This window comes from Hylaeus anthracinus, unplaced genomic scaffold, assembly GCF_026225885.1.
Source record: "Hylaeus anthracinus isolate JK02 unplaced genomic scaffold, UHH_iyHylAnth1.0_haploid 11994, whole genome shotgun sequence".
In the NCBI taxonomy this organism is placed as follows: Eukaryota; Metazoa; Arthropoda; class Insecta; order Hymenoptera; family Colletidae; genus Hylaeus; species Hylaeus anthracinus.
Window position 1 is genome coordinate 3,132,218 of NW_026534341.1, and position 22,869 is coordinate 3,155,086.

General features: G+C 33.8%; 4 protein-coding genes and 1 long non-coding RNA gene across 11 annotated transcripts in view; 3 read left to right on the plus strand and 2 right to left on the minus strand.

Moving 5' to 3' along the window:
- The window catches only part of LOC128888803 (SET domain-containing protein SmydA-8-like), a 33,941-nt gene that overhangs the window by 10,614 nt on the left and 458 nt on the right, over positions 1-22,869 (plus strand). The window contains exons 2-7 of the mRNA XM_054145936.1: positions 20,599-20,743; positions 21,360-21,728; positions 21,836-21,970; positions 22,293-22,479; positions 22,552-22,647; positions 22,743-22,843. Coding sequence (XP_054001911.1) covers positions 20,599-20,743; positions 21,360-21,728; positions 21,836-21,970; positions 22,293-22,479; positions 22,552-22,647; positions 22,743-22,843 — 1,033 coding nt within the window. The remainder of the gene's footprint in view (positions 1-20,598; positions 20,744-21,359; positions 21,729-21,835; positions 21,971-22,292; positions 22,480-22,551; positions 22,648-22,742; positions 22,844-22,869) is intronic.
- On the minus strand, positions 524-7,833 carry LOC128888801 (integrin alpha-PS1). Of its 2 annotated transcripts, XM_054145931.1 has the most exons (18): positions 7,209-7,833; positions 6,727-6,854; positions 6,226-6,249; positions 5,305-5,408; positions 5,107-5,234; positions 4,823-5,031; positions 4,494-4,698; positions 4,141-4,308; positions 3,931-4,072; positions 3,589-3,857; positions 3,280-3,505; positions 2,916-3,147; positions 2,414-2,810; positions 2,092-2,321; positions 1,768-1,997; positions 1,608-1,702; positions 1,359-1,488; positions 524-1,277 (listed from the first exon to the last, which is right to left on the minus strand). In XM_054145931.1, exons 1-18 carry the CDS (start codon positions 7,379-7,381, stop codon positions 1,041-1,043), a joined length of 3,327 nt encoding a protein of 1,108 aa, XP_054001906.1. In that variant the 5' UTR covers positions 7,382-7,833; the 3' UTR covers positions 524-1,040. The 2 variants fall into 2 exon arrangements, with proteins under 2 accessions (XP_054001906.1, XP_054001907.1); XM_054145932.1 differs by lacking the exon at positions 6,226-6,249 and having other exon boundaries at positions 7,209-7,832.
- On the plus strand, positions 8,140-9,846 carry LOC128888806 (ATP synthase mitochondrial F1 complex assembly factor 2). 2 transcript variants are annotated; one of them, XR_008460340.1, is made up of 8 exons: positions 8,140-8,296; positions 8,419-8,612; positions 8,692-8,802; positions 8,905-9,085; positions 9,169-9,284; positions 9,371-9,540; positions 9,607-9,655; positions 9,731-9,846. XR_008460340.1 is itself a non-coding variant. In XM_054145939.1 (7 exons), exons 1-6 carry the CDS (start codon positions 8,239-8,241, stop codon positions 9,515-9,517), a joined length of 807 nt encoding a protein of 268 aa, XP_054001914.1. In that variant the 5' UTR covers positions 8,140-8,238; the 3' UTR covers positions 9,518-9,540; positions 9,607-9,757. The 2 variants fall into 2 exon arrangements, 1 of the variants encoding a protein (XP_054001914.1); XM_054145939.1 differs by having other exon boundaries at positions 9,607-9,757.
- LOC128888799 (protein eyes shut) lies at positions 9,464-19,030 on the minus strand. 5 transcript variants are annotated; one of them, XM_054145926.1, is made up of 17 exons: positions 18,680-19,030; positions 18,125-18,580; positions 17,546-18,034; positions 17,113-17,261; positions 16,546-16,656; positions 15,903-16,010; positions 15,640-15,753; positions 13,953-14,790; positions 13,038-13,479; positions 12,181-12,503; positions 11,687-11,897; positions 11,167-11,318; positions 10,941-11,077; positions 10,623-10,868; positions 10,183-10,377; positions 9,776-10,004; positions 9,465-9,699 (listed from the first exon to the last, which is right to left on the minus strand). In XM_054145926.1, exons 3-17 carry the CDS (start codon positions 17,695-17,697, stop codon positions 9,603-9,605), a joined length of 3,504 nt encoding a protein of 1,167 aa, XP_054001901.1. In that variant the 5' UTR covers positions 17,698-18,034; positions 18,125-18,580; positions 18,680-19,030; the 3' UTR covers positions 9,465-9,602. The 5 variants fall into 5 exon arrangements, with proteins under 5 accessions (XP_054001904.1, XP_054001905.1, XP_054001901.1 ...); XM_054145928.1 differs by having other exon boundaries at positions 9,466-9,699; positions 13,971-14,790; positions 17,546-18,580; positions 18,680-19,023; XM_054145929.1 differs by lacking the exons at positions 17,546-18,034; positions 18,125-18,580; positions 18,680-19,030 and adding an exon at positions 15,310-15,328 and having other exon boundaries at positions 9,464-9,699; positions 17,113-17,251.
- On the plus strand, positions 10,289-10,928 carry LOC128888811 (uncharacterized). Its single transcript, XR_008460341.1, has 3 exons — positions 10,289-10,412; positions 10,575-10,716; positions 10,791-10,928. It is a non-coding gene; the product is annotated as an uncharacterized LOC128888811 (long non-coding RNA).

Here is a 22,869-nt window from a genome sequence, read left to right on the forward strand (position 1 = left end):
AACAAAATAATTAATTTTGCTTACATTTCATTATATGGATATGATACTATCAATGAGATATGTAAAAGTTAAAAAAATGCAATAAATTATGTTGAGTTGAGCATCTGATATCAAATATAGAATGATTTGAAAATTCAAGATTTCTTGTTTTATAACTGATGCTTAAAGTGATTGTTTTCTTTTTTATGTAACACTATGTTTACTATTCAATATGTCAGAATATATAAATACTTTAAGGAATGTGTTTTATTGTAAAAAAGTAATACACGTCAGTCTATATATCATACTTAAATCATTGATAGATTGATGAGTTAATAACTTTTAAGTACCTGTGTATAGATCGTAAATACGTTTGTGACTTAATATGCTTTAAATATATACATAATGCTATGATTAATAAGATTATACTTATTAATAATGTAAAGGCACGTTTATATTTAAACAAAGTACATATATACTTTACCTTGTAAATTTGTGCGTTTGTATGAATGTATAAATTAAATAGTGTTATTGTCAAGAAGCATTTCTTTGTTATGTTGAATTTTTAATCATTTTAATACATTAAGTATTTTAAATTAATAAAATATAATAATAAAAATATATAAAGCTGCATCAGTGAAAGCCTCTAATAAAAATGTATTTGCAAGATGGTATAACTGAATGTATTGTGTGTATATGCAAGAATATCGTATAATGACAAAATTAACAATGGCACAAAAATATACATGACAATAGTCATGTCTGAGAATGTAAATATGAACGGAAGATCATGAGATGATGAGTATGCATGATATATTAATAAAGTTCATAAAAATTTCGCACCTTTTTTTTTTAAAAAATAGTATATCTATAAATAAATCAATATATCATGATATCGATTTCAAACCTCTTGCATTAGCTGCTTCAATGTTGCATCGTATATCTCTTAACTTTGAGCGCAGTTATCTATCGTTATCTTTCATTGTAAGTACTCTAAACGTAAGTAATCATGAAAGTTCACGAAGAAATGGTTTAAGTAAAAATGCATAACAAATAGTTCTTCATAACGATCGTTTACATAACGCTTCACTTTCTGGATTGTCATCTTTGTGCTTCTCGAGGTTTCCGGACAAAGTGGGATCTGGCCGTCGTCTTTTGAAGAATCCAAGTTTTCTGAGAACTAATGTAAGTAAAATAAATAAGATCAAACCTGCTACCACAGCCACTATGTATACCCAAATTGGCACAGGTTCAGCATCTTGTAGATCAAGAAGATGTGGATATACAATCATCTCAGCCTGCATATTAAAATATTACTATACAAGTTTATACAAAACATGAAAGTAATAACCTAAATTCATAACACCAAAAATACTTGCATTTGCATGATCATCTTTCAAATTTTCTTGTTGTATTGTAACATTTTGTGGAATAATTATTTCTGCATTAGAAGCTATGTGTACCTGATCCACTTTCGGGTAGTCTTCTACAAGAGTAGAATTCCATAACCTGAAATATGTTAAAATATTTTTAACGCAACAAATTATTGAAGTTAAAATTAAAATAAAAAATTAGACTTGTAACAACAACGGTATATGTCTGCCTTCATGTACAATATCAAATATTACCTTGCTTTAACAGTTATGACTGCTTCTTGTTTCCTTTGTAAGTTGAATATAAAGCATGTAATGTTAAAGCATTTTGCAGTCCCTGCTTTACAATTCTATAATAAAATTAATTATAGCAATTTTAAGTAGTTCAGTTTAAATTACACGAATAATCACTTACCATCGAAACTACTTGTCGTCTATGACCATCCTTATCAGTAATAATATGCGTGTTAAGAACTTTTTCTGTGTCTCTCCTTGTTCTTACGTGATTGATATAACTGTGTAATGTAGGAGGCGTAGATACTACAGATGAAGAAACATCCATATCATCATCGTTAGCACTGTCTTGTAGCTTCAATGGATTAAGTACATGCTCTGGTAGTGGCATACATTCGCCATGTCCAAAAGCTGGAAACAAAATTATAAATGAGTGGGAACTTGTTTTACTACATACACATTTTATGGCAATAAATAATGTTACGTATCAAAAATGAAATCTCACGTTCAACAGTTGGTAACTCTTCTAAGTACAACAGCCATTTTCCATGGGCCTTATCATTTGCAACCTCGTAAGGCCATGAAATGCGAATTTCTAAGTTACTTACTCTCCATGGACCTTCATTAAATACTTCGTAAATATGCGAAACTTTAGGTCCTACTTCACTTAAGTGTTTTACAGCTGATTCACCTATAATTGGTCCACCATAAAACGTCGATTGAATTTTTGCATTCCTATAAGTTTAAAAATTTGTGTAAGATTATTAATTTGATTTTGCAGTTATTTATAAGTTTTATTTTATGGTACGATTTAAACTGTATATCACCCTTTAATTGATAATTCTGCCCGTTTTAGTACCGTTGCTCGCAATTTTGTAGGTTCTTTCTCTTTTACTTCTTTCGAAGTAGAATTTGCAAATATCACAAATCCTAATTGCGACTCGTTGTCTTCCAATTCCTTGGGATCAAACCGTATTTGTATATTTACCATTTTATCTTTCTTAAATGGGTTTCCAATAGAACAAGCTACTATGGTGGTGTTATGTAAATTACAAATTACAGAATCATTACTTTTACTAGCAATGTAATTCAAGCTTTGAGAATGAACGATGAACAGTTGAGCTTCATATGCTGATTCTCCAATGTTAGATACATTTACATCCACCACAACTTCTTCTCTTTCACCCAACAGAAGTTCATAGAAATTTGGTTTCACAGAAGAAGCTTAAAATGAAATATATATTAATTTTCTTAAATCAAATTATTATATAACTATTAACAGATTTAATGTTCACGATATTAATGTTTCTATTTTATTAAAGAACATACCTGATAAATTTAATCGAGCCTTTACTTGTAGATCACTTTCACAAATATCGTTATTGCCACAATCTTTTTGGAAGGTTGCTTCAAACACACGTGCAGCTTCTTGTTGATTCAATATAGGATAATTCTTTATATCGGGTAAAGGTTTTCCTTCAGCAGGCATAATTGGCTCTTCTTGTATTAGAGAATAATTTAAACGAAATTTAATAGGTGACTGAATGTCACGCGTATTTTCCTGAAAAAAATTCAATATTCATCAATTTAAATCCATTTGGAATGTATATAAAATATATTCATGGTTGATATTTCATAGTAAAGAATAATATTAAAGTTTTGTGAAATATTGCTTCTAATATATGATAATTACCTTTAAGTAAACTATTTCTCTCTGACAATGTTCAAACTTTTTCGAATCTAAAGTAACTGTACGATTCACATAATGCGGTCGTACATTACCAGTGTCAAACCAAACTCTGGAGAATTTTTTAACTCCAGTATAAGTTTCAGCTTCGATATAATAATTCAATTTCAAATTTTGCATATCTTCCTCCTTTACGAGTGATTCCGTTTTACAACAAGCTTCGAACGAAAAGCTGTAATAAATTATCTGTAGTTACATGACTACAGATCATTAGACACTAAACTTTGATTTAAGATCTCAGTAAGTTATACTTGCCATGTGTGATTTGAATAAGGGTCTTCTGTACATCCAACTCTATTGGGATCAATAGGTTCTATTTTTTCTTGATATGTGCCATCTTTTTTTAAATAGCGAATATAAGTAGTGATGTCAATAATTTTTCTTGAACGAAGAAGTGCTACAGCATCACTTTCATAAGCTCCTACTAATAAATCTGAATATCCATTTTGATCCATATCAATTCCTCCACTCAACGAGTAACCAAATGTTTGCAATGGTTCTGGCATATCATCTGCATGTATTACCTAAAAAGTGATAAATCGCAGCTATATCAAAAATTCGTTATAATGATATTAAATAAAATAACACGAATAATACTTGTGATGGCACTGTAATTATTCCATTTTTAGAACCAAGATATATATATACAGCTCCTTTATTTTCGTAAGGTGCTCCAATGGCAATATCTTCGTATCCATCTTTATTTAAATCTCCCAAATTTGTCAATGCAAATCCAAATCTACAATTAAATTGTGTACTTCTTGATATGTCAATGAAAATATACATATACATACTTATAAAACGCACCTGGATTCTCCACGCCCGACAAGTTTAACAGGTTTACCTTTTTCCATAGTTATAAGTTTTACACTTTTATTATCCTTATATAATTTCTGTAACTGTGTGTATACATATACAGCACCTCCTTCTGCTTTGTTGAAATAAAATGGTGCTGCCACAATAAGATCAGCAATTCTAAAAGAAATAAAATTAAGTATGTCATATAAATTATTAACGTGATACCGTTTTGCCTTTTTATTTATAAAAATTGTTTATCTCTTCGTTAAATTGAAGATGTTTTAAATGAAAAAAGAAATGAATATTAATTAATATATGGCATAAAATATATAATGTTTAAGAATATATATAAAATACTATACTTGTCTCCATTGACATCTGCAGAAGTAATTTCATATCCGAAACTCGAAGCGAATTGTTCACCACCCAGAGTCAATGCAACTTCCATGTTTGGTTTAGTGTCGTGTTTTATAAGTAAAATGACCTGACCAGTACCATTTGAGCGTGGTGCTCCAGCACCATAAGCTAATCCATTACCAAAAAAGTTTCCCACAGTAACAGACATTCCTATAAAATAAACTTTTATTTTAACTGTTGCCAAACCATTTAGCATGTTAATTATATTTTTAATATTTCAGCATAATAATGCAATACATCATTATATATAATAACTAAAAGACAGAGTACTTGCCTAGATAGCTATATTTACTGACAGGATAAGCATCTTGCATTGGAGGACTATAAACTGTGTTATCTCTAGTTAAAAATTCATCTGAAATCGTAAGAATGTATAGAGTTCCTCGCCAAGTGTGAGGACCTGGTGTACCAATAACAACACGATCTTCTGAAGTAAGTACACCACTAGTTCCAGCTTGACAATAACCAAATTGTTCGTGTGCTCTAAAACAGAGACACAGCTTTACATTTACTCATATAAAATAAAACATAACACAAACACTAAAATTTTTATATTACTTGTTCGTTGGTTTTCCAGAACAAGGTTTTTTTAAATCTTGATGTTTCAAATTTTGTGTTAATATATAACATTGTCCTTGACCCCACTGAGAATCTGCTGTTTTTACAATGTGCCTATGTGCACAAACCTAAAAATTTATTAAATGGTTAAGACATTAAGTACTTAGTAATATAAGTAACACTCAGAAAAATACATACCATTACTTTACCACCAACACCTTGACTACGAACTGTTACTCCTAACCATTGATTATCTTTGATTTCATCATTACTTGGTGGCACTAACTCATCAGAATCAACACCTACAAAAATTAAAGTTGTGTGTTAGAAAATTGAAAATAATAATAATTTCATGTAATCATATTTCAAATCACATTCAATGTCATTCATTTTTAATACAAATGCAGATATCTCTAATGACCGATTTCATATCATTTTTAGACTCATCATTATTTATTCCTCTGAGTTGGTCAAACATTTTATACCATTTCAAATGATAGAGCAATTTTATTTTATATACAGTATATGTATATTATGTTCCATAAGTATTACAGTAATACTTATGTATAAATATAATGTATGTATGTATGAAGAATTGTAAGTAGATGTTAATTAATTTAATTAATTTTGTTAATCTCTTAATTTTGTCACAGTATAAAATGAAAAGTAAATCAAAAACAAATTAAGCGTTAAAGACCATGCTGAAACAGATAAAGGATATGCATGAAAAAGCAAATGTAAAGAATTGAGAATAAGCAACTGTAGATAAATGTTATCCATGGTAGTAAGTTAAAGAGTATGTGATTTCTTTTTTGCAGCAAATCATACTATTTTATGCAAAAATAAAAACATGTTGAGACATTCCATAGTTAGTAACAATATGATTGCAAATTTAAATTTGTAATAATATTTATTAGTAATGTATTTATTAGAATAACAGTTATTGAATTTACTGAATGCAAATAATACAGTAAAATAATTTCTGTATTATGATTTAACACATCATGCTGATATGCGAGTTATAGTAAAAATGTAATAAAAGTATATGCATAATCACAACAATATGTGTCATAAAAATTACAAAATTGCTCATTCAAATAACACCATTTATCGACTTACTTGTATCATACAGACCTCCTTCTGCTGCTCGTTAACCAACACATAATTTAACAAAAAAATAATCTTATTATGTATACAACATAAAATAGAAACGCAATAACTTAACAACTCTATACAGCACTAACATAAAAAATAACATGCAGACTGAATTAATTAACATTATATGCAAACACTGTATTAGAGCCAGTGTTTTTAATTCTTATACTTTAGTATATTGATATACTTGAGTATAAGAATTAAGCAGTACAACATGTAATTTCACCATGTATAAAATGTAAACACTAAAAATATAAACACATTCTGACCATAAAATATTATTAGATTAAATTTAATTTAAATGTATAAATGTATGTATGTAATAATACATATTTAGACATTTAATTGTATTACATGTGACTGTCAATACTTTTACAAAGAATTAAACATCAAATTGAAGCTTTAATTAATGAACATTTATATTTTTGCAATGACTGAATAAGAAATATTAAATAAAAAACATACTTGATCGTCCATCTGTGATCACTTGAGTACAATTAAATTTGGTTGTTGTTAAAGGGCATTTCCATAATGCACCAGACCTGTTAGTTTCTGGTTGTCTGTTTTGGCCTAAAGGAGCACCAATTAACATCCTGTAAAATACATAATTAGTGTCATAATTAAAATATACAAAGTAACTATGTTACATTTACAATCAAATACAGATAGTAAAACATATACATGTTCACAAATTATAAATTTAGCATAATAAAATTATTTTCCTTGTCAGTGTTATTTTAAAATTATTTTCTTTACAATTTACATACAAATTAAATACTTTCATTTCACTTATTATACAAAATATTGTAGTAAAAGTAAATGAGTTACGTGGGAGTGATAATATCTAACATGTCATGCAAACACATTACCTCACTAAAATATTACAATCATTACACAATGTTTACAATAGCTTTAATTGAGATAAGAGTCGTGAGTATATTATTTACCAGCTTTTTGGTTTGTCTGAGCTATCGTGAGATATTTCTTGATGTTCGGCTACAGAATAACCGAAATAAGAGCCACTTGGTCCTTTTTTAATAACAGGTATTCTTGGCTCCAAGTTGAAAGTATACACTAAGCATACGTTCAAAATGAACCAAGTTAATTGATAACTTTTCATTTTTGATCAACTTCAGTCGGCGCACACATATGTATATAAATATAGTTCTCCGTGGTTTTCCAGCCGTAGAAAGGTGTGAACGATTTCGAAATTGACGTGTACTCTTATCGGTAGTACTATTTTTGTACACGTTACTTTACTTTATCGCCGTACCACTCATCTGTACCTTTTAAACAGGCATAGGATTCACCGGATCCACCCACGCAATTCATGTATTTTTTCTTAGTAAGAAAGTAAGAACTACATACACATGAACATATGCGTTTCGTTATTTTGTAGAGGGCAGCATCCAGCAGCATCTGCAAAGCGAAGAAATATTTTATTACTGACAACGACATGCAAAGATTTGTTTTTTAAATTATTTAGGGTGCGATTGTTTTAAACATTCCTGAATTATTTCGTAAGAATCTTTCGCATGACAAGCAAAGAAATGTATAATAAAATTGGAAGTCAATAAACTTATTAAATATATCATTTATACAGAGAAATCTTGTTTAAACATTCTTTATCCTTACTTTATAAATTTAAACCGTATTCGAAAACTTTTAAATGCAAATTGAAAACTGTATATTTACATTTGAAAAAGAATTATTTGTGTCATATAAATAGACAGAAATAAATTTGTAATTTTTAAATGGATGACATTAAATAATTACAAATATTTTATTATTTTTGTGATATAGAGTACTTGTTGTTTGGGAAATATATTTTCATTTCAAACAATTAGTATTTTAAAAAAGAACCATACAAGCAAAATATACTTGTATGCTGTAACTCTGTAGGGATTTTGTTTGTCAAACGCACGTTTGAAAAAGGTTAACATTTATGGCGAAAGAATATTTTGATAATTCTTGAAAATGCATTATTTTAAATATAGAAAATTTGCTACATCCTTTAGTATAATAAGAAACATGGGTAAGGATAGATTTTACTTTTAACCTAATCTTTATTTGTAGTTATTTTTGTAATTTTTGTTTAACTAAAAAATATTCTTCATTAATGATTGTTTACAATTGAACATAAGAATTTCTTTTTAGCTACTGTTAAAAGGTTCTATCGAAAAACGAATATTGTGTCAAGTGGTGGAAGATTTGAAATTACACTCGACCAAAGGAAACTTAAAACTCCACAAGGAAAAATATTTGAAGTGGATAACAAGCCGCTTGCATTAGCAGTGGCTGCAGAATGGGATGCACAAAAAGATGTTATTGATAGAAGCAATATGCACTTGGTAAATTTCCTTTTAAACCTACAAATATTTTATGCATTACTTAATATAACAATACATGTTTATATATTTCATTTTGTAGACTGCTCTGTGTAATACCATAATAGACAATCCTCACAAACATACAAAGATAGATATGGTCAATTATATTGTAAACTGTTTAGAAATGGATACACTTTTATTTCATACAAATGTAAGTATGTTATCCGAATCATTTTTCACATGAATGGGAACAGTGCAGAGGACAAATTTTTAAATTTAATGAAAAAAAAACTAATTTTATCATATATTGTAGGAAAGTGATGAATTGTATAAATTACAAACTGAAAAATGGGACCCATTAGTACAATGGTTTTGTGATAACTATAGTGTAAATATGGTAAAAACTCAAAGTATAGAGGCTCCCATCGTATCTGAAGAAACTAAAATGGTACTGGTGAGACATTTAATGTCTTATGACTATGCAGCAGTTCATGGTAAGTACCTTTATTATTTTAACATGTACAAATACGATCTTATATATTGTTTTACATAATAGGTAATACTGTTTTATTTATAGGTTTCATGTATGGAGTAGATGCAATAAAATCTGTGATTCTCACATTAGCTGCAGCAGAACGAGTGATTACTATACAAGATGCAGTAAAACTGTCGCGTTTAGAGGAAGATTTTCAAGTATTTATACTAAATTATTTACTAATTCTATTTAAAATATATTTCTTTGTAAGTTCCTAATGTTTTTTTCCATCTTTTTGTTATAGACTTCTCATTGGGGATCTGTAGAATGGTTTCATGATCATAACAAGTATGATTTACAAACTCGTTTAGCTGCAGCAATATTATTTGTGCATTTGAACTCTAGTTCAGTGACTAGTCTACCCAAAAATAATAATGAAAATGTTAGTTAATGTACAAGGATCAATGAAATGAGGTATAAACAATATTTGTACTACAAATATACCAGAATGTATTGAAACAGTAACAATATTTTTGCTAGTTTGAAACGTGACAGGAGGATGAGTTAACAGAGGATAATGCTTCCACTGGTATGGAACAGTCAGAACCCATCCATTCCTTTGTACAAATACAACTGAAATAATTGATGAATATTTAATTAATAGATCAGGTACCACAGATTACGCATTACTTTTGAAGAAATAATTCACCTATACGTAGCCCCATGATTCAAACATATTGCGCCATTTTTACACAAATGACGGATGCATTCGTTGCGATGACATTCGCCAACACCACGACCCGTTGCAGGACTAGAGCTTGTTATTGGATAAATTGCGCTTTCAGTACGTAACTCAATGTCGAATATGCATCCGGAAAATCCAGTATGGAGGGGTAAATCGTGGGGTAACGATTCAAAGTTCTTTGACTTGTGTCCACCTAGCCATTATTAGTAATTTTTGTAACTATATTCAATTTAAATTATGTAAAGTATTTGTACAGTAACAGTTATTTTACAAACTGTAAATATATCGATATGAAATGATGATTTAAAATTATTTTTATTCTATAAAAAAATGTGTTAGATAAAAGTATAAAATTCAGATAAAGAACAAACCAATATAAAGTATCGGTGATACATCGAGTCGAGTCATAGACCCGACCACTCGCCCAGTCACGTTAGCCCTGCCATCCACAGCAAGCCATGCGTCTCTACCTCGTCTCCCAACTTGGACCGTATGGGCTACATAACGCTTGTTTTGTGTCATCGTTGTAGCGCTCAGAGGAACGCTTGTAAATATTCTGCGTACACCTATAAAACATCATCATGAAACAAAATAATATACAGTAAGCAGGGTTACGCAACTATTGAGAGGGGCTTAGATCACTTTTATGATCAAACGATTTGCTAGATAAGTTCAAAAAGGAAAGTTAAGCGATCTAGGTTTCTCCCAATTTGTTGAGAGTTCTGTTATTTGAAATAGTACTTCAAATAACGTTATTTCAAAGGGGTCCAGATCCGCTACTAATTAGTAAAACGTCAAGATGTACTTATACCCGCTCCTAAGTCCCATGTCAACATAATGTAACCACGGACATATGTAATGGAAAGATGATCCGACAGGTCACGTTGCGAACCGCTTTGTCCTAAGTAAGCTATGAGAGATATTTGTTCAAGTGACCGTGGTATGAGTTTCATTTTCAATTCCATGTTATCTTTGATAGAATTCGAGACACCATAAGCGACGTACGACGATAATCCAGGTACAAGTACCGAGAATGATGGTCGATTTATGACGGTATCTGAGAAGTTTACAACGATGTTATCGTACACGTTTTTATACACATACAACGTATAACGAGAGTATGATTGACCTTCTTCGCATAAGAGTCCGTGAGTTCCAAGCGGGCAAACGCAAATGAAGCCCGTCCCTGGCGAACTGATGCAGGTCGAACCCGACGCGCAAGGATTTTCATCGCACATTGAACGCTCACAAAATGGGCCTGTGTATCTATCCAATCGAATAACACTCGGTTTTGTGATCATTTATAACATCTACTAGCATTCTTTCTCCTCGGTTAATTTAACAAATTATCTTACCCTGCTATACATCTACAACGTACTGCACCGTTTGTTTCCTCGCATGCACCAAAGTTTTTGCATGGATTCGATAGGCACAGAAAAGACACGCAATCCTCGATTTGGAATGTTTCTGTAGAATCGCGAATGAAATGACGCTGGACATCATTTATCTGCATCAACAAATTAATTACGATGCAAGTATTTGTAGAATTGTATTGAGTATAATTTTAGTCACTGTCATGGTCTAGACAGATTCGAAAAGGCAGAGGAATAATGGTTTCTCAGTGTTTACGGTGATGTAAATGGGATGTAATATCTTGGTATTTGTTGTAACAATTGTAGCTTTGTAAATCACTACAGGAGATTCGATATAGAACGTTTTGTGTTAATAATGGGCCAGAACGTAAATAAATGTTATATTCTACATATATAAATCATCCTAAATTCTGAGAAGACGTTATCCTGCCTCTTGGATTTCTGCAAATAGCCGATGCGATAAACAGCTATAAGATAAACAGATTTAAAAAGTGAAGAAAACCTTTAAGGAGTCCATGCAACCGGTAAATCCCACGGAGACATGCGAGAAATAATGTGTAAATATTAATGGTATGCCACCTAAATGTAAATTGGCATGTCTTGGAAGGCTCCCATGCAGTGGCAGAATTTGTTCACCGCTAACGGCTGTAGTCCCGTTCACTAACAAATGGGCTGAACATTTATTGGTATCGTTTCTCATGAAGTATTGAAATCTACATGTAAGAAATAGTTATGTAGAATAAAAAGATGTTAGAAATACGAGGTGTGTTTGAAAAGTTGGCGGCTCCACGTAAACAAAAATGATTTGTTATACTTTCTTTCTTATTGTTCGATATAATCAACGATACTGTAACGTTGCTATGTCAATTTAAAATAGGCGTTTACTGCATCCATCACTTCTGTATTTAATACAATAAGTTTGAGGTCCAGCTGTTCATCTTGTGATAGAGCTTGGCCTTTCAAGCATCCCTCGTATATTTCATCTAACTGGTGTACCTTGTATCAATGTCAACTTCGTATCCATTGTCGACAGGTGAATCGATTTCGCCAAGTAACATAGTCTCAAGCCCGCAAGAAAATTGGAACTTCAGAGCTCCATATTCCAAGTATACCAAAGCATATTTTTCATTGTCGAAATAGACGTGGAGTATAATGCCATCCTTGAAACGGGCTCTGATTCTCACGAAAATTCTTAACGTCGCGTTATTGTTTTCTGAAATCTCTACATCGGCGTGCTGTCTCACATAAGATTTCCCATTGAAAGCTGCCCGCGTTATACCGGAACCAGTTTTACAGTCACCGCGAAGAGAACAGTTACACTGCAATCATATGTCAACATTGATATTTTTATCAGCACTGACGCAGTAAATAAACTATTGATAGCAACAGCTTTTAATTCTGTGTACTTTTGGAGGAAAATTTTAACTTTTGTATTTGCAGTATTACATTCTACATACAGTCTTGTCATATTTTCTAAAATAAAAGATAGTAAGTAGAATGTGCAAAATGTTGAATATTGTACAGACATGAAAAGTCGGCTACAGGATCTGATTAATCGTGGTACAATTTCGTAGATCATATTATGGAAAGTTTATAGAGTGGAGATTATATTATATTTAATAAGATTCAGCAGTCAACTTCTCATCTTTGTATAACAATTTTGCCTTACGAATTACGAAGGCTGGCCACATCGTCTGACCTAATAGGACTCGCACTAGATCCACAATACATTTTAATAAATAAAGAAGAGTCTCTGTATGTGTGACACGTATTACAAGTAAACGATTAGGAATTGTAGTAAATGTTTATACATACAAGGACAATAATAAATTTTCGTTAAATAAAATGCTTACGTCGCTGTCGCTGCGTGCAGGTGCTGCCGTACACAGTATCCCATGACATTCGGTACCAATACTTTCAGTTGTCGATAGCTCATCTTTCGTTGACGACTGTTCGGGTTCGCTAACGCTAGTAACTTCATCGAATATTGGTCTTACAGAGGTACTACTTGTCAATGACGAAAGGGTAACATTAGCGAATGCGAATGTAGAACTTTCCACATCTCCACTCGAAGATTTTAATGGAGGTGTAGATGACCATCTATCTGTAAATGAGGGAACAGTGCTTTTTGGCACTTCTGCTGTTGGTGAATTCGGTTCTGAGCTTTTGTTTTGCCAAGGTTCCGTGAAGCTCGAAGACCATGTCACGGTGGAAAATGAGCTGGTCTTTTCACTTCCGGCTGTTGCCATTGCTTCAGTAGATATTTCAACAGACGTAGTCATCATAGGATAATACCTATAAAAATGTAATGTTGAAACAGTCGAACAATCGAACTCGATTATAATGAGCATCAGGAGATAGATATAATTTTGCTATTATAACTGATACTCGTTGCATCGGTGATGAGTTAAACATGTTCCCTATTTTTTCAATAATTTGATAAGAAGATACATTTGGAGAATAGAAGATATATTAGAGATGTTGAAATTTGAAAGTATAAAATGTGCCATTGAGCAGATGAGAGGCTTTTGTTTTTCGGATTTTGCTGAGTGTGGTTTCTTGAGCGTCGTGCACACAAAGTGTTCCGCATATGTTCCTAAGATAACTAACATGTATAATGTTGTATATGTATTCTACTTTTGATCCTATCAACAGAAAGAGAAATAAAGTAACGTATGTGTATTAACTGCGATACATTAAAAATTAAACAGTGTTCGACCGTATTCTATAGATTGGTTTAAACAAGAGATAAGATGGTCCCAATTTACCTTGTAATTGGGACATACCTCGTCGTACTATTCGCTTCAGAAGGTGTTGTGTCACTGATGGATGCGAATGTACCAGTACCTTCTTCTTGATAAGTAGTATCAGCGGTGGTACTTTCATTGCGAGCTGACTTTTGCGTTGGATATTCCGTTTCAGCCTTGACCGTTGAAGTCATTGGAGACATTTCATTTGAGGTATCGGGAAATTCTCGAGGTTCCATCGAGACGGTTTCAGTTTGAGATGTTCCTTTACCCTCGATGGAGTATATCGAGGAGACATCGGTAACCAACGGCGTAGTTTCTGTGGCACTATCGCCGCTGCTACCGAATAAGGTAGTGCCGTTCTTGTCTATGGTAAAAGGTGTGTCGGTGAAAGGGTACCATTTTGTATAAGAACGACCAGTGCTCTTAGAGGTCATCGAAGATTGTGTAGTCGGTGTACTGGAAGCAGTTGGTGATGCATTACTTTCTGGCAGTGTTGCTGGTCTCGGTGAAAACGAAGTACTGGCAGTGGTCTTCTTATCGTCATCAGTCTCAAACGGTTCCTCAAATGTCGATGAAACGGTCGATGGAAGATCATATACGTTGCAAAATAGGCCGCTGTAGAATGCAGGACAAGCGCAAGTGAAACTGTTGATGCCGTCGACGCAAGAACCTCCGTTCTCACAGTTAGCGAATTTCGACTCGCAGTCGTCGTATTTTAACTCGCATAACGTTCCGTGATAGTCCGGGACGCAGTAGCAGACCGATCGTTCGTCCTCGAACAAACATACTGCATCGTTTTTGCAGGGATTCTCCTCGCAGGGCACGATGGCTTTGTCGCAGTCTTTACCGGTATACCCTTGAAAGAATAGTTAAAGTTAACAAGGCATTGAGTTCATAATGATACCTACTTTAAAAGAGAGTGATTCTTCGTGGCGATTCAAGCAATTTTTCATTCAAATAGAAATATGTTGAAATATAAACGTGATCCTTCTCAGGTGAAGGCTTAAATTGTGTCTGGAAAAAATAATGCAGAAAAATATGCTTTGTATAAGATGGAGCCCAGACAAAATACAAAAAGGACGTTCCATATTACATGAAGTATATTTTGCACATTATAACACAACTTAAGTCTTTATTTAAAGATGACAACGTAATCAACGTTTATATTTCAACACGTTATCGATCCTTTTTTAAATGATCTCTAAAGCATTGTTTAAGCATTTACATAATTTAGAAGAGTATGAATATTCCACGCTATTATAGCTTTGATTACATTGACTCTTTTTATTTTGTCGAGTTATAAATTGCTGGATCATGGTTTGAACTTTCATACTCTCTTAAATTATTCCAGTAACACCTTATTGATATGCTGTACCTGGAGAGGAACATCCAACCTTATGATCGGAATGTCGTAAACAAAGAATTGAATTAATACTACGACAAAATACGCTAATTTTTTATCAAGGTACAGTAAATCGTTAAATAGGCACGCAATGGTCTGCCAAACTCTCAACGTATCTTATTTTATTATTAAACGGCATTATTCATGCGTTTTCCTGTAAATAGTACATTTAATTCTTTTTAATTTAATTAAAGAAAATAGTCAATCTATGTCAGGTATTTACCTCAATTCTAATAGTTTGAGTTCGTTTTCAAATTATTTAAACAAAATTATAGATTAAGCGTGGCATCCATCGTAACTTACCGAACAGACAAGCGCAAGTATACGAAGCGGGCATATTGATGCAGAGACCTCCGTTTTTGCATGGTGATGCAACGCATTCGTCGATATCTTCGTCGCACAATCGACCTGTCCAGCCTGTTTAAAAAATTAGAGTTAATTACAGTTAATTCTGTGGTTTTAAAGGGTCATTCGTTACTCCTAAACATTTTCTGCTAATGTTTACAAACTATGAATGGCTTATTACGACTATATTTTCATCATTGTGCTGGTTATAGTGTAGGTACCTTCGGGGCAGCGGCAAAAGAAGGAGAATCCAGGTCCTTCCACGCATTCGCCCCCATTTTTACATATGGTATCGTTGCAAACGGAGGCGTCGATTTCACAATAATCACCTTCAAAAAAAAAAGATTCAAGTTATTCTTATATCACTGACTATAAATAAAATTTAGAATACAATAGAATTGATCAAATTGCTTTAAATTAATTTATAGAAATCTTGTAGTTGTCAGAGATCTCTAGACTGAACAGAATACTTTGAGATATCAAGAATAATTTAAAATTGGAAAGGTATAGAATAAACAATTGTAAAGAAATATACGCAAACGAGTATGAATGTAAAATATATAAAAGAAAGAATAAATGGCGTTACGTTCAATTAATATTTCTATTGTAGCGTTAATTTGATGCTGCGCATCCCAGAGTGATATGGAAAGCGATATTCTTCGCGATAGAAATACAGGACTGCATTGGTCTGTAGTACTCTATAGCAGCTACTCTTTTGTCTGATCAAACACGTAATGCGCTCCTTAGAATTTGAAAACTGTACAGTCTCTGGAGTACTCTGGATTCTTGATTCCTTTTCTACTGTTTTTAAGACTTCACTATATTTCTTCAATCAACTATACTCTTACAATTAGGCATTTCTACCTGAATATCCTTCAGGGCACTGACAAATGATACCATCGCGATCCACACAGGTTCCGTTATTCAGACAGGGTTGATTCGAGCATTCGCTGTACCTCTGCTCGCAATTTGTACCTGTAAATAGACAGAGTATGTCAAGACAATAAATAAACCTGTCGAAGCTAAATTTTGAAAGAAATTTATGTTGAGTAAGCAGAGTCGTTGCTGCAAGTTTAATAACATCTAGCAAAGATACTTCCTCGATACTAGCCCAAGAAAACTATACAAACGTGTTATTTAAGCCGTCGTAATTTTTTGATTTATTACAAGCATTTAACTTAACCAGAGGCTTATTTAAAATTGTCGTTTATATTTTGTATTATGATATAACAAAAGATCTAAGATTTCTAACAAGGAAACACCGGTGATGCGGACGTGTCTGCTTTTCACCGATAATAAGCTTAAGCTTAAGTATACTTAAGCTTTACAAAGCTGACGCTCGAATGTCGTTTAATCATTTGCTGTACAAACACGTCGGCGGGTCGAGATTCGCGCATGCGATAGAAGGTAAACAGAGAAACCACGAGTTACCTACAAAACCCTCGGCGCAAGTGCAATTATACGCTGCAACGGCATCGTTGCAAGTCCCTCCGTTCAGGCATGGATTGGACCAGCAGTCGTCCCAATTAATATCGCAATTAATACCAGTGTAACCGTCGATGCAATAACAGGAGTAAGTGCTGTATAATGTACGCAAAATGAACAACTAATTAGAATAATTACAGAAGTATTATACATTATATAACAGTATATTAATTCAACGATGTTAACATTTCTTTATATTATATTTATTCTTTCGAATAAAGAGACTTAATCGTTTTACTTATTTGAAATGTTTATTCAAGGGCCCCAAACAGATGTTATTCTGTCTATAGGGTAACGCGCCACTAATTGTACTTGACAGTATGTTAGAAATGAAATCAACGATAAATTATTGATTACTTTACAGTCCTTATTTATGTACCTGTTCGCGTCCTCTAAACAAATCCCATACATGCAGGGATCGCCGCTGCAATTCAGTCCCCGTGAAAAACCAGTGGTTAAAGCCAAGACAGTTGCCAGAACAAGGATTCTCTCATTTATGAATTTCTCTGTCCGTTCTCTCGTATAATGCATTCTAAATAAAAATAGCGTAACTCTAATTGTACGCGTTTACGCACAGGTCATCGAGAACAATCGCAAGATGCGCGTGTTTACCACCCACGCGACGTTCACTGCTCAACGAACGCCTCTTAAAATCGACGTATCTATAGTACGCGTATAAAAATTATACATGCTCAAGCGTACTTTCGTGTAAAATACGATTACGTGGAGTACCATCGCCAAAAACGTTCCAATGCATGAAATGAAATAAACCAACCGGAAATTACTTTTATTTTACGCGAGTCATTCATCTGCAGACCGTTTCTCACATTTTGATTACCTTTGCGTATCGCCGGATTGTCCCATATAACTAAAGAAACGTAAATCGCGAGTAATAGAACCTTTTGGTTAGTGTACACTGTTCCTGAATGATACGACTACCTCTATATAATATACATACTTGTTAGCATAGGTGCTATTAGTTGCAGGTAGTCGGTTACCTGGTAGTCTTAGCAACGCTTGGCTACACAAGCGGTAGCATGTCTCGGTTACGCTTGCGTGGAAAATTCGCTTCGTCGATAAGAATTTTTATTACATTTCGAAAACTTCGAATTCCATCGAGTGGAACGAAACACGCTTCGTTGTGAACGTTTCTCTTCGAATATGTGTAATCTATGCGCTTGTAATCATAAACTAACTGTGGTAAAATTAGCTGAAGTAATGTGAACAGAGGCAGATCAGATAAATGAAGATCCACTGGATAATCGGGACCTGAGGTGAAATAATTAAACATAATATTTCATTTACGAAATAAACTCTTCATAGAACTGCAACGCATTTTCTAATGGGTGTCTTATCAGTGCTGTTAATAAATATTTTTAATCTGTGTAATCCATCTGTTCTGTTTTTCTTTCTCCTAAAATAAAATAAAATGCATTATTGAAAACAAAAGTCTTGGATCGTCTGAGTAATTACAAGTAGTATCACTAGGTAGCCAGATGAATAATCTACTTACTCCGGGGTATTCATCATTATCGTTACCAGCGTAAAACGAATCCTGTATATAAAATCTACCATTTACATTAAGATAAAATAAAGAAACAAATTGAACAACGTTGACGTCGCAGTGGTATCACACTAACATTATAATCGGTTATCATCTTCGATTGCAACCGGTTGAACGACAGAACACAAAACGACGGATGCCAAAACGCAACTACCTATTACAAAATCCCAATTCTATTTTAAACCGAATCAGCGAGCATGAAATGATACCACTGCTCTTTCACGGATGCTCCCAACGTCTCGAAATCGTCCAAGTATGCGTGAAAGGTTGGTTTTCGCGCGAACGAAAATCTTTGTTTATGAAGTCATCGGTCTCTTTACCGAATGCCAGCCTTCGATTCGTCTTCGTTATGCCAAGGTCAATGTAACATAGTCATGAATATATTTGTAGATGGCTGTAAGTAAAAGACTATTACTTAATCTCGCCGTATTTTGTTAAACGTGCATAGAGCGAAACACTTACAGCAGGCCTATAGATAGATGAGGATTCTTGAAGGAATCTTGCTTGGTTTCGGTAAAGACACAATCTGATGCCAATAGCTTGGCAAGTAGAGGATCTAAAACAGATACAAAGGTCAGCGTTTTCTTCTTTTGATGGAATTGTCAGTTTTTTAATGCGGAGCTCGATTCGGTAATGAATTTTGAGAACAAAAGTGTTATGGTATATTTATCCTAAAGTTGATAGCTTCTGAGATATATGGGATATCATATTAAAATTATAATGTTTGAATGGTTTATCATACGCAAAACTTATCATCTCAAATGATAGACTTGTTGAAATTTTACATATCTTAGAAAATGTTCTGTACGAAGAATTCGACAGAAGGGTTCGACGACCTGCGATTCACGGAAACAATAGGCAAAGCTCTCGATCAGATTTGAATCTGGAATAAAAGACAATCAGCTGTTTATCTGTTACATGTTAAATAAAAATTAGAATTGTAATTATACAGTGAAATAATTCAGAATAAACAAATACAAATTTACGTGTTCACTAAATTGAAGTCCTATACGTTGTTTTCATTCATAATCCGTTAATCGAGCCAAATTCGATTCATCTCTGCTTCAAGGTCAATCAAGGTCAAGCGGTGATACTTCAGTAACAAAATATCCTGGAAAATATTAATTTTAGTATGTGTACGCTTTGATACTTCTATACATCAAATTTTCTCATACAAAAAACATTGGTGATTCAATTAAAAAAAAAGAAAGTGTTTACACTTCCATCTACAAAGAATGAAGAAGTGTTCATGAACACTAGTGTTCATGTTCCCCTTGAAATCGAATCAAGATTGACTCAAAGGAGTTTCGCCTATCGCCAAAAGTGAATGAGTTATTCAGGTGGCCCGTGTTGAGCACTCAACGGCTTCAGCTAGTATATACCACGAGGGGATCCAAGAACGCGAACACAACGGCAGCCACCGCTGTTGAAGACGGTGATCGACGCGTCTCTCCGTCGGGTTGCATCAATACAAACGGTTCTCATCGACTCGTCGACGCGATATTTGAGTGCAACATGAGTGTCCCGGGTGTCGTGGGGCCTGATCAAGTGAGAGAAACGCTGTTGACGCATCTGAAGGACAGCAAGGTCTATAGGGACGGCCCTCAACCGTGGACCGTCGGATATTCCAGGCTGGGCGGTCGTGGTTTGTTCGCCACACGCGACATAGCGCCTAACGAGTTGATATTCGTCGACGCACCCCTGATTATCGGGCCAAGGTGCAATGGCACGCATCTGGAGATGTGCGTTTGCTGTTACAAGAACGAGTGCCCGCTGTTTCCGTGCGACCACGGCTGCGGATTGCCTGTGTGCTCGGTGCAGTGTGAAAATTCACCGAGGCATACGGACTACGAATGCAAGTACCTCAGGTCGTTGATACCGACTTGCGGGACCGACTGGTCCTTGCAGTTGTTGCTAGCTGTGATACCGATACGCGCGTTGTTCCTCACGGAACGGCAACGCGAATGTTTGGCCACGCTTCAGTGCGACCAGACTCTTATCCCCAGCCACGAGGTACGATCATTTGCACCACGGCTACGAATCGTTAGAATTTAGATATTTCAGGCTTTCACCGTCCAATTCTTGATCATTTACATTAAGTGGTTTGGTATCTTTCCATTTCTTCCCTGCTTCCTTTTACTTTCCCCAAATTTCCATTGAGTCCAAGGGATGGGGTGCGACTTAGCCAATGGATACATATTTCTTGACATATCTCTGTAATCATGCATAATTCTAAAAAAACCAGTTCAAACAGATGTTATTCGATTTGGGAAACATATATGTTTCCTAATATATTGATTAGTAGACTGTGGATCTTTATGCAAAATAAAATCTTGGCAAACGTGTCTACAAAAATTGAACCTAAGGAATTTATTTTACTCTGCAAATATTATAATAAGAACTTTACTCTCAATATTCTTTATATTCTTGCATACTCTGTGCATTTTGTAGTTTCTCAAACATTCAAATTTCCTACAAATGGATAAAAATCCGCAGTAGAATTATAAAACTTTTAACAAGTAGCTACAGTAAAAGGAAACTGTTATTTGCTTGGAAGAATTACAACTTTCCATCTTACATATTACTGTCTTACGAATACAATTTTAATTAATTGAACATTTGCTACAAGATCGACTTGCTTCGACGGAACGTAACAAATCCTCCAAGCGAAGAAGATGAAAAGTTAATGAGACACGTGTGCGGGGCGTTCGCCACGAACGCGTTCGAAACGGTCAGCGTCCAAGACAAGGACCATTCATCAAGTTTGCGTGGACTCTATCCGATGGGGGCATTGCAGAATCACTGTTGCGTACCGAATACGAGACACCACTTCGACGATGAACAGAGGCTGTATGTTAACGCTGCGCTTCCAATTTCTGCTGGAGAGGAGCTCACCATGTCCTATACCAGTTTATTTTGGGATACGACGCTGCGAAGACCTTTCTTGAGCCTCACCAAACACTTCTCCTGCGAGTGCAAGAGATGCACCGATCCTACGGTAAATCAATGATCAATAACTGGTACTAAAATACCATTAAAGACAAAATTGTAAATTTTACAGAAAATAATCAATTAACTTGTAATATTATACTTACATAATGCTAGGAATTCGGAACTAGATTAGGAGCGCTCTTTTGTGCATCCGATGATTGTTTCGGACACCTGTTACCGCGAGATCCTCTTAAAATGGGATCTCCCTGGATATGCGACAAGTGCTCGATGTCTATAAACAACCGACAGGTATTTACTTAAACATTTCACTATAGACATTAATTTAAATACTTTACACCAAACAGTGAAGAGTATTTAATACGTATTTCACGTGCCAAATAATTAAATAATAAATACATGAATAAATACATAAAGATTAAGAATAAATTAAGAATACATTAAGAATTAAAATTAAAAATACATTAAGAATAAATACATGGGTAAACTATATCGAGTAGTAAATACTATCTATTTTTGAATTATTTCCAAGCTTTTCCATTACGATAGCTCTGTAAATAAAAAGGGGTTTATTAATACAAACTTCTCCCCCTTTTTTTTTTTATCGTATTAGATACGTTCCATTCGTTCAGGTTTGGCAGCTATACTGGAAGAAGCTTTGTACAAACCACCGCGACAAATTTACAAGTTTATGCAAAAGGAACTTTCATCCGTGATTCCTTCTAATAATTATCTCTTAATGGATTTGAAGTTTCGAATTATATCATACTATGGCAGGACTGAGAATCTCGAGTGGGCAGGTATCTGAACTACATATACTTTTGTTCTGACATTGTTATATCTACTTTATAACTTTTCAAAAATAACGTTAGATTTAACTGATGCCGAACTCGATCTAAAGTGGAGATATTGCAACGATTTACTCTCTGTCTTAGACCTTTTGAACTGTGGAGACTGTAAAAAAAGAGGTATATTATTGCAACCAATGTATCTTTTCAATTTTTCATATTAATCTTCGCACGCAAACAAAAATAAATAAGTTTATTACTTTTTCATGTTTTAGGTCTGATTTTGTATGAATTGTATTGTACAAACGTTGAAAAGATGAAACGACTTCGGCAACAGCAAAATATAAAAAATGAAGATGCACATTGTTCTATACAGGTGTGTTTATTTATTTGCGTCGCTGT

What these genes read in the sequence shown, in the direction of transcription:
- LOC128888801 (XM_054145931.1), bottom strand. Translation starts at nt 7,381, where the DNA reads ATGAAAAGTTATCAATTAACTTGGTTCATTTTGAACGTATGCTTAGTG. An exon ending in GATCACAGATGGACGATCAA is followed by an intron (nt 6,250 to 6,726) that starts GTATGTTTTTTA and finishes GTTAACGAGCAG; the next exon opens with CAGAAGGAGGTCTGTATGAT. An exon ending in AGAGTTACCAACTGTTGAAC is followed by an intron (nt 1,998 to 2,091) that starts GTGAGATTTCAT and finishes TTTTGTTTCCAG; the next exon opens with CTTTTGGACATGGCGAATGT.
- LOC128888806 (XM_054145939.1), top strand. Translation starts at nt 8,239, where the DNA reads ATGCATTATTTTAAATATAGAAAATTTGCTACATCCTTTAGTATAATA. An exon ending in CACTTTTATTTCATACAAAT is followed by an intron (nt 8,803 to 8,904) that starts GTAAGTATGTTA and finishes CATATATTGTAG; the next exon opens with GAAAGTGATGAATTGTATAA. An exon ending in TGACTATGCAGCAGTTCATG is followed by an intron (nt 9,086 to 9,168) that starts GTAAGTACCTTT and finishes TTTTATTTATAG; the next exon opens with GTTTCATGTATGGAGTAGAT.
- LOC128888799 (XM_054145926.1), bottom strand. Translation starts at nt 17,697, where the DNA reads ATGCATTATACGAGAGAACGGACAGAGAAATTCATAAATGAGAGAATC. An exon ending in GTTGCATGGACTCCTTAAAG is followed by an intron (nt 11,319 to 11,686) that starts GTTTTCTTCACT and finishes TTGTTGATGCAG; the next exon opens with ATAAATGATGTCCAGCGTCA. An exon ending in ATCACCGATACTTTATATTG is followed by an intron (nt 10,005 to 10,182) that starts GTTTGTTCTTTA and finishes AATAATGGCTAG; the next exon opens with GTGGACACAAGTCAAAGAAC.